Consider the following 10,339-nt stretch of genomic DNA (forward strand, 5'->3'; position numbering starts at 1 on the left):
GTTAAGGAACATGGTAGCCCGCATATAGCCTAGGATCCGCTTTCAACCGAATTCGTGCGTCTCACTGGTGCTCTTCCAGGACAGCAAAACATAAATGGTGTAATCTCTCATCGCTTCCACTCATTTAACGCTCAGAACAAAGCATGATATATATATATATATATATATATATATATATATATATATATATATATATATATATATATATATATATATATATATATATATATATATATATATATATATATTTAGATCGCTTGCTTGTTTTGATGCTTTCGGACTATCGAAGTGGTGCTGACAAGTAAAGTAGTTTGAGGCCAACAGAGATGTGTGCGCCTAAAATTAGCGTTGGCGATGGATGCGTTGACGATGCGCAACACCCAGAACGTTTACATTGCTTTCCGTGGTAATAAACGTTTGTACTTCAACGTTTGACTGATGAAGATGGACAACGCACTGGCATGGTCTTATTCGAGTGCTGCTGAGCAAGATGCAGACAGTGATGGTTCAAAGCGTGTTGCGTCTGCTAGACTCCATCTCCAGTTCTCGAAAGCTTTCACAAGTCCGCTGCTAGAGAACACTAGGGACTTCGTGATCGACGAAATTTGAGTGCAGGGGACTACGCATACAAGTCGCACAAAGACACAAACGCACTGCATTAATATAGGCTACGGGACTGATTCACCGTGGGCGATGTCAAACGCGGAACGGTGGTTACATTAACAGCAACAATGACTTTTCCCTTCTCTTTTGTAACTTTCCTTCTACTTTCCCCCATTCCCCAGGGAAGGGTAGCGTTCCGGGTTCAACCCTAGCTAACCTCCATATACACTTCTTTTATCTTTATTCTCTCTCTGTCTTGCATTTCGCCCAAAAACAGTGCGCGATGGCCACTGAAAGTGCGACTGAGTTTCCGGATAGCTGCAGCTCGAACATCTGGTATTTTCCAATAGAAGCAAGGCTAGCGGTGCTAAATGCGTTTGTTACTGTCACAAGAGAACCCGGTGAAAGCGCCAGAATTAACACAGTTATTAAAGAAAAACAGCGTTCTTTACAAGTCTAGGCGGATTACAAAAATTATTTTTGTCGCAAACGCCAGCGCTCTGTGCAAGTGGGTTTCTGAACATCAAATAAATGGCGAGGTTACGTTTACGAAGAGGGTTTTGTGAGTTACATGAGCTGCAGGAAGAAAGTATCGACAAAGTAGGTGAGCCGATGGCAAATAGACGACGCGAGGCGGATGAACACGTCTTCAGGGACTTCCACCTTTCCTATATATTGGATAACAAGCCCTCCACTTCTGATACCAAACTTCTGACATGGCGTACACGGACCTCGAGAATTTTCACCAAAATGCAGCCATGACAGCTAGGATTCAATTACCTGATCTGCGGGTCAGCAGTTTATTGCCATAACCACTAGACCACTATGGCAGATCCAAGTAAATGAAACGGTAAAAAAAAGTTTTCTTATAACCAGTAGAGATTTACGCTACTACATTTCTCTAAACGCAACTCAAGAGAATTCTAAAGTCAACATTCACATAATACTTCTCATAAATAGGCTGAGCTAGTCATGATAGAAAAGAGCAAAAAAGAGGTGGTAATGTCAGGAAAATACGGGCGTTTGCTTCTGCTTCGTGGACCATTTACTGCTGCTTGATGCTTAGACGGAATTTGACAGAGCGTGAAACCGATCATATATTTCGTGCGATACTTGTAAGACTGCTCGTGGCAGGTGAAAAAGCATTTTGACCATGAAATTAATATCAGAAATACAAGTTCCCTTCCCAAAACAGAAGTTCACGATCACTTTCCCACGAATGTACATTGCTTCTCATGTAATCAATGGAGACCTGTTTGTTTTGGCGCATACGTGATTGTACACAACCACCGGCGAACTGGCGCTACGAGTGGAGGTTTTCCTTTTGAGTAGCGAAAACCGGCTTTCCTGCTTTCAGTTACGCTCGCAACGTTTATAAGCGACGACGTATAGCGACAGAGATTCTGTTTGGCGGAAGGAGGAACGCTGTTTGCCCGACGTCGTACTTGGAGCTCGCAGGGGAAGCGCAGTTTGCAGTAGATATGACAAAGAAGAGGAAGTCACAGGAAAACCAAGGGAGTGCAAGTCAGCAAACGAATGGTGACTGCGGCGAGAGGAATATGAGGGAACGGCACGTGAAAGATCCTGACAATGAGAGAACAGCCCTGGATGAACTGAGGCATTTTCTTAAAGGTGAGTGAGTTTTGTTTCTGAGCCTACAGAGGCGTATAGCGAATGGCAATATTAGTCGAGATTACGCATAAATCCATCAGTATTAAAGCGAAGACGCCATAGGCAAGCCTAAGGGGATTACGAGAGCATAGAACTGACTGTAAGAATTCCGTGAACGCACATAGTACACACTGCCTGTTTTACCACAATAAAGTATCCTCAGGCCACTGCGCATTGGAATTCACTAGAAGATGTTTGAATACTTAACACCACGTAGTGAAATTGTGTGCAACACCCATTAACATTCGACCAACATAAAAAAAAATCAGGCAGCTCCACCTCGCAAATGCTGTCAAAACAGAGAAGCTGATGCCCCTTCTTGATAAGGCTATGTCATAAATTTATGTTGTTCAAGTGTTCCCTTCTTGCTTCAGCCTCTCTTGATCGAACATAGCGGTTGGCTCAGCGACGTAGTGCCCGTTGCAGCGCCAATTTTTGTTGACGCCAACGTCGCGCGACTTCATCTGGAGAATAAAAAAAGTTGGCCATTTGAAATAGTGAACACCTGAACATGTACACTGACACGTTATGTTACACTCCGCGGACCTTCAACCTCAACCATTTTGGCGCATTTCTCAAAGGTTCAACCCCCCTCTTTCCGAGCCGCAACATTCTTTGCCCTTGCCCTCACCTTTTGCAGCATTGCACAGCTCTTACCATCCTACCGAGCATCATTATTGTGACACTCCAAAGCCACGGGATCACCACTATCTAAACGCACTGGCAAGTTTCAATAAGAATGTTTTTGCTGTTGAGAATGATGTATTCATTTATTTATCATTGCATTACGGCTACTTTGGTCTATTTTCGCCACTATTTATCGCAGAGAGACATATACAATAAGTCTAGACGAGTGCATGGTCTATCGGCCAAACAATGGTTAACACTGGTTACATTAAAATATTAGGCTGTATAAGATCACTAATGCATACAACAAATGAAGCAGCTCAAAAAGGTTACTTCACGTTCATTTTTTTGTGCTCTTTTCCGCCTGGCAGATGACGCCCGGTGCAGTGCAAGGAGGGACACCGTATTCTTACTACCCTTTCTAAGGTTCACAAAGTTTGACGTCAAGGCAGCGCTAGAGAAAACCCAAACGTACTACAGACGCAGAAGCTCCTGTCCCAAAATTTTCAAGAACTTGAAGGCATCGGAAGAAATCGAATCACAAGCACGAAACCTTGTTGCAGCGCTGCCTGGCAAGGATACTCACGGACGACCAATATTGTTGTTGAAGCTCGGTAAGTGTTCCCAAGGAAATTTTGATGAGCGTAAATTAGGAAAGGCAAAACTAACTTCTGCGAACAACAATCTCTTATTCTTTCGAGAAAACCCCAGAGGACTCTCAGACTTCAAAAAAAAAAAACCAATAGAGCCATGACGTATCGCATTACTGCGTTTTCACCTTGAAGAGCTGTTTGTTATTTGGTATATCACAAAAAACTTGTCGGAAATTCTTGGCAGGTTTGGTAGGAGATAGCCTATTGAAAGCATGGGGCTGAGGTTTACTTAGCTATGTGGTCACGCTTGTTGTGTATTTGTTACGATGGTTATGTGTTCCTAAATTTCACTGAGAAATGCTCAGTCTATTCAACATGCATGTTGCTTATTTTCCTATGAGGAAACGTGACATGTTCATGCTTATTTTTTACGTAAGCATGTGCTACTGTTTGTGATACGGCATTGGTGCTTTCCGAGACTACTTCTGAGTTGAACGCTTCGAATCGTAGCTTTGTTGACATCCCACGATTCATAACTTCACACTTCAAGCGGTGAAAAATGATAACTGCTTAAGTTTAAGAGACTAGGAGACCGAGAAAACAGACGGAGCTTCTTCATTGATCTATTTATCAAGGTGCCTGGGATCCCTCATCGCTCCCCCAGTACCGAATACAGCGAGCCTTCAACCTATGGCTAGAGCAACTCTCCCGTGATCCGGCGACCCAAGACGTCGGCATCTGTTTCATTCTCGATTTTGGTGGCTGGTCTTTCTCCAAGAGTCTGGCATGTGAAATGGGCCTTGCCAAGAAAGCTATTCGCATACTACAGGTTATTTTCGTTACCTATAAACTCGGGTAATTTATTTACAGGTACGGTACTATCGGAATCAAATGAAACACGTGCTGCGCTTAGCAATGGTATAGTGCGCGCCATCCAGTCATCACCATAGGCATGCGCAGTGCCGCCAGACCGGACGGCTGCGCTCTTGACGGCGTGCACTATACCATTTATAATGCTTGCCTGTGTTCGGGTTTCACTTGACGCTGATGGCACATGCATGCCGAATGCTCAAAGAGGTATGAGCATCAGTCAGGCAACACAGCCTTTAGCTCTTTCTCCTCTTTTTGTATGAGGAAAAAAAGACAAACTTGAAACTTTAATATCGACGAATTGTGAGGGCAATACTCGGTACACCGACAGTAAAAAAAGAACCCTCATCCGTTAAAAATATTGCCTGCGCAGTGGGCAAATGGTTTGCGAAAGCTCCAAGGAACGCAGCGTGCACATGTAATCACGTGAAAACGCGAAGCAGTATAATAAATGAGCCGCAAGACATTCGTTGGGAAACCTTTAATGAAACACCAAACAGGGCACACGTCAAAGAAAATGCACGGACGCCTGTCTAGCGCCGGAAGAAATCTTTCCTGGTTATGCATCAATCAAACCGAGAGTAAACGTTAGGCACCTGTAAGGCTAACGTAGTTTTGTTGTTTTTAGGTAAGCCCAATGCAAAAATTTCACCATTCACTGGGTTATTTGATACTATCATTGCGCAGTTTCCGTGAGATGGCTATGCGATGCTCGAACCAGCGCATTGATCACAATCAAATAAAATACTGATGACAGCGACGTTTATCCGCACCTCACCAACATCAATGAAGTCGGCCGCTTCGTAAGACGAGGCCTAGTCAAGCGTATAGGAAACAGCGTAGGGGTACTTGTGGAACGCGATCGTATCACCAGCTACAATGACATCACGAAGCCATTTATCTCCAAAGAAGAACTTTCCCAACCCCTGATCACTATCTAAATAGAGCACAGGCAGCCATACTCTGCCTGTTACAAACACATATCCGTTGCTGTATGAATACAAGATATACCAAGTCATCTATCTCAATCATAGTTGTAAGATCTGTAAAGTATACAGGTAGCTTCGTTCCCGCAAATGCTGCGTGAATGTTAACCTAAATACCCGTTCATTAACACTGAGGCCCTCTCGTCGAGATGGCACACCCCCATGCGCAGCACCCACTTTGGCGGTCAGCTTTATGCTACCCAGCAAGCCTGCGAGGCGGGCAGCCGACAAGACATCGACGTCCCCGAGTGGTAGGTCTAGGCCCTGCCAAATCAACTGCTGGTTTTCATAAAAGTTGATTCCTCCTCCTTTATTCATTCATATTATTTTAAAGACTGGTCTGTATGATCGAGGGGTTACCCCGTGGTGGTAAACGAGCTATATTTATTTAAATAGGTGCATTCCCTGCTGTAACTACTTAAGCCAAAATATTAGCCATTCTTGAGTAATCACTCCCGCTTAAGTTGTTTTTAAAAAGTCATGAGCCCCTTCTAATTAGGGTTGCATATAGCTAACGTCCGAGTAACGGTCACTGAAAAGAAGTTAAGTAACCTTGTTGCACTTCTTACACCATTAACATATGAAGACACCTTCAGAAAACTAGAAATACACAACAAATATCAATTGCTGCAAACATGGAGTGTTAGCTCGTTCGACATGCTGAAGGTGAAGGCAAAATAAGAAGCCAATTGAACGGTGCTTAGTTGACGCTTTGGAGACACTTCGTGAGATATCTCACGAGCTTTGAAATTTGCTCAAACGTGTATCGTACGCGTGACCAAATTTCAATCTTTTTGTCACAGTTATCTCTAACACTCTCACAGAAGCGCACGCACAAAACTATTGTAATTGGAGTAGTGAACATTCCTAATGTATTCTAACTCTCAGGATGGCCTACCACTGGAGATCACGAAGGCACATGTTCTGAGGCAGCCAAGGGCATTCAGCATATTCTTTTCAGTGCTGAAACCTTTTTTGAGCAAGGACGAAGTCTCCAGGGTGAGATACTTTTATGGTTCTACGTTTTCGTCATCCAGTCTTTTCTTTCATTCTTTCATAGTTGCTTTTCCCTTTGATTTTTCAGAATGAGTTAGTTCCCTAAGAAAAAAAAACTGTCTTTCTCTTTTCATAATATCCGGCCTTGCAACGTGTATATTTTTCTTAAACAATACATATTCACTCTATTTTGGGCGCCATGACTCACAGACAAGAGTTTAATGATCTACGAGGACACTTCATGCGCCTCCTTTAAGAGAGTCACATACGTGGCAAGTCATAATTTACAAACGACATTGGAAGTATACCTTTTTTTTTGAGTGTGTTCATTTGTGGTTAGGCGTTTTGGCGCTCAGTCATTTTTCCATGCTCTCTTATTTCTGATTCCGTGGTGTAGTAACCATAGCGTGCCGAACCAGGCCGAATGTTCGCAACCCAAAGTTCCTGTTCACCAAAATATTTCTCGTTTCTTCAACCTTCTGTTTCTTTTGGTCTGCAGTTCAACGTTCACGGCGAAGACTTCGAAAGCCTGCACGCTGAAGTACCACGAAGTTTACTTCCGAAAGAGTATGGTGGCACAGCCATATTTGAATTCGAAAGCCTCTGGGATTACCTGCGGGGACCAGAGAGCTGAGAAACTATAGTCACTGTGTATATGATCAAAAACAGGCCCGACGAAATCAGTTTGTCGCACTTTTATAGTGTTGCGTACTGCAAGGAAGTGCGGCCCATTTGCCTCAGGTTTTTATGTGTTATATAACGTGTCAGTAGTGCCCTAGTCAAAATATAGCTATAAATTTAGGCAGCACCTGACACGTCTGAACATTTATTTTTTATAGGAATTTGCTGCTATCCCTTATCATGTCCACGTCGAATGGCATTTCAGTGATGCATCGTTGAGAAATTTACATAATCTTGATGCACATTTTATGCCGTCTATGATCACGTTTACTGACATATTACTCTCGTGCATTTTGAGACATCCCATGCTGATAGCATGCTTAACATAGTTGTTACGGCAAAAATAAAAAGAAATTGTATACTCATACCTCATATCATTTAAGAAACATGGATATATAGCGGGCATGGTTGCATCCATACCTTAATTATTAAAAACAACCCCGCCTCTGTTTTGAAAAGGAGATTGTCTTGCGTCAGTCACAGACACTACTAACAGTCACTTCACTTCAGCATATTTTTTCTAGGCTTCATTCCAAACTCACTCGATAGTTTTGGGTTAAAAAATACGAAATTGCTCTGCTCCTCCCCCTCCCCCCGCGCATTATTGCTAGATCTACCTATTAAATACTGTTTGAGCAGTGTTCAGGTCAACCTAAGTTACACAAGCGTTAAGTTTTCGTAGGTGACTGCGTCCTCTTTAAAATCAGCGGCGTACCTGCACTATGAAACTGACATCCACTTGAGCGCGCGCGCACACACACACACACACACACACACACACACACACACACACACACACACACACACACACACACACACACACACACACACACACACACACACACACACACACACACACACACACACACACACACACACACACACACACACACACACACACACACACACACACACACACACAAAACGTACTTTAGGTAATACGAATATTTAAATGGCTTAGCTCATTCTAACGTTGCACGGAAAACTGATTTGCTTGAGTACCAGCGTGCGCATAAGTTGAAAATGAGAAGCTCACGAGAGCGAGCCGGCTGTACAAAACAACTACGCTGTGCCATATTGACGGCTATATTGTAATCTGCCTTCTCATTCCTCCGCAGCTATCGAGAAAGACGTGATAAAGAGTAGGAAGGGTTAGGAAGAGTAGGAAGAGTAGAACTGGTGCTATAGAGTAGGAAGGGTTGTAGGCTGAAAAAAATTTCCTCGAGTTTTACGTAATTGTGAGGCTTTAGGTACTATGTTGGGACAAAATTAAATGCGTTCGTCATATTTTTTCACTGCACAAAACGAACCACACAATGCCACCACGTTTGAGTACGTTATCAAGACTAAGAAAATACATTGCTGTGTGATTGGCCCATAGATGAAATTCCACTGAAGTGAAGCACAGAAAAATAACGACAAGAGACGAAGTAATAAGGACCTTGTTGTCTCATCTCTAATGTTTGTCTTTTTTTTTCGCCACTGTCATATAAACTATTGTCATGAATACCTTTCAAGTGACAGCGTTTAGTTTGCGAGTAACGTGAGAGAATGTTGTCAGCGATACACTTTGATGGCGACTCCATAGCAATAGCTGGAAAGAGAGCCAGAGAGTATAAGGTGAAGATAAAATGGTAGAGAAGAAAAGGTAGGAAGGTTAACCAGTCCAGGATAAAGGTTTGCTGTCCTACACGTGAGAACGAGGTAAGGGAAATTGAAAGTGAGTATCAAGAGGAAAGGGAGGGGGTTCAGTCAGATCACGAATATACGGATAGTTTGCCCGCACTGGAGCAGGAGCAGGGATTGAATTAGGACAAAAAAAAAGAATGAGGGCTAGACAAAATTCCAGCCAGTTCCACGTCATGAACACCATCAGAGAGCGACGCTGTAAGGGCACATGTCAATGTGCGGGAGGACTACGACAGCTTAGCCTCATATTGATCATCGTCATCCTCCGCCACTTCCTCGCAGTCATAACTTTGTTGTATTTATTTTTTATGCACCTTCCCCTCTGGTACTGTGGCATGCGTAACGCCTATTACTACTACTACTACTACTACTACTACTACTACTACTACTACTACTACTACTACTACTACTACTACTACTACTACTACTACCATTACTACTACTACGACCAGCGATGCTACCAATACTACTACTTCTACTACTCCTACGACGACGGCGCAGCCCATGATAAGACAGTTTCAATGTAAGAAACATAAATGGCGTTTCAATTAGGATCCTTGACCGCATAGAGTGCCATAAAATAGGGCCATGCCAGAGAAACTACACGCATTTGAGACATGTACAGCAGTGGTAGGGGAGTAAAATTACCGTTTATTAGCATTAGTCTACACCGCATTGCTATATTCTGCTGTCGTCAAACCCAGTTTACGGGTAAGGAAAGTTAATAAGCTCATTGGTGATTGAATGGAGGCTATGAGCGTCCTACTTATAACGGGGAAGTAAAATGAGTGGCACCAGGTTGAAAGAAACAAAAACAAAACAAATATTTCTTTTTATGCTTGCGCAATGCCTCATCTGCTTCAATCTAATTGATCTTACTATAAGAAAGAAAAATATAAATTCGCAGTCTGTCTGCCTCTTCAGGCAGAATGACTTCATTTCTCGTTTTCACCACTATTTCTGTCCTTTATGTCCAAACACGTATCAACAAACACGTATCCCTCACCTGTCCACATTCTCCTCATATTCCCGGACGTGTACACAACTTCCCACTGCCGGTGCTCCGGCACTCAACCGGCTACGCTTCCGCACATGCTGTGGGATTGCCCGGCACAGTACGGACACAATAACACCACCGCCCTTTCGTCGAATCTACATGAGGCTCTGCGGAGCCCCGCTCTTGACGACCAAACCTGGGCGACTCAGCACGCCCGCGAAGTGGCGTCGAGGCAAGCCCTTGACGTCCCCTTATGGGAGGCCTAGGCCCGGCCACCTAAACCTGCTGGTTTATTATAATAACATTTATTCCTCCTTCTCTTCCGTCACGTACGTTTAATAATAATAATATAATGGTTTAACGTCCCATAAGAACGATATGATCGTGAGAGACGCCAAAGTGTAGAGTTTTAGATATTTTGACTATCTGGTGTTCTTAGAAGTGTACCGACACCGCACAGTCATGGGTCTCAACCATTCGCCTTCATCGAAATGCTTCGGCCGGGATCGAACTCATGACCTTCGGGTCACCTACCTATCATTACCATGCTATCATACTACCTATCATTACCATGCTGGTTGAAGCGCCATATGTTACAGCTTCCGTGTACGGTAGCGCCAGAATAT

The 10,339-nt window shown here is 43.4% G+C and overlaps 1 protein-coding gene across 1 annotated transcript; it reads left to right on the forward strand.

Moving 5' to 3' along the window:
- Positions 1-1,898: 1,898 nt before the first annotated feature.
- LOC119172676 (alpha-tocopherol transfer protein-like) lies at positions 1,899-7,082 on the forward strand. Its single transcript, XM_075891876.1, has 5 exons — positions 1,899-2,235; positions 3,273-3,515; positions 4,130-4,323; positions 6,239-6,349; positions 6,846-7,082. The coding sequence occupies exons 1-5, from the start codon at positions 2,085-2,087 to the stop codon at positions 6,978-6,980; spliced, it is 834 nt and encodes a 277-aa protein (XP_075747991.1). The 5' UTR covers positions 1,899-2,084; the 3' UTR covers positions 6,981-7,082.
- The last annotated feature ends 3,257 nt before the right edge of the window (positions 7,083-10,339 follow it).

Source organism: Rhipicephalus microplus, chromosome 4, assembly GCF_043290135.1.
Source record: "Rhipicephalus microplus isolate Deutch F79 chromosome 4, USDA_Rmic, whole genome shotgun sequence".
NCBI classification, from domain to species: domain Eukaryota; kingdom Metazoa; phylum Arthropoda; class Arachnida; order Ixodida; family Ixodidae; genus Rhipicephalus; species Rhipicephalus microplus.

What these genes read in the sequence shown, in the direction of transcription:
- LOC119172676 (XM_075891876.1), top strand. Translation starts at nt 2,085, where the DNA reads ATGACAAAGAAGAGGAAGTCACAGGAAAACCAAGGGAGTGCAAGTCAG. An exon ending in AATATTGTTGTTGAAGCTCG is followed by an intron (nt 3,516 to 4,129) that starts GTAAGTGTTCCC and finishes CTATTTATCAAG; the next exon opens with GTGCCTGGGATCCCTCATCG. An exon ending in GCAAGGACGAAGTCTCCAGG is followed by an intron (nt 6,350 to 6,845) that starts GTGAGATACTTT and finishes TTTGGTCTGCAG; the next exon opens with TTCAACGTTCACGGCGAAGA.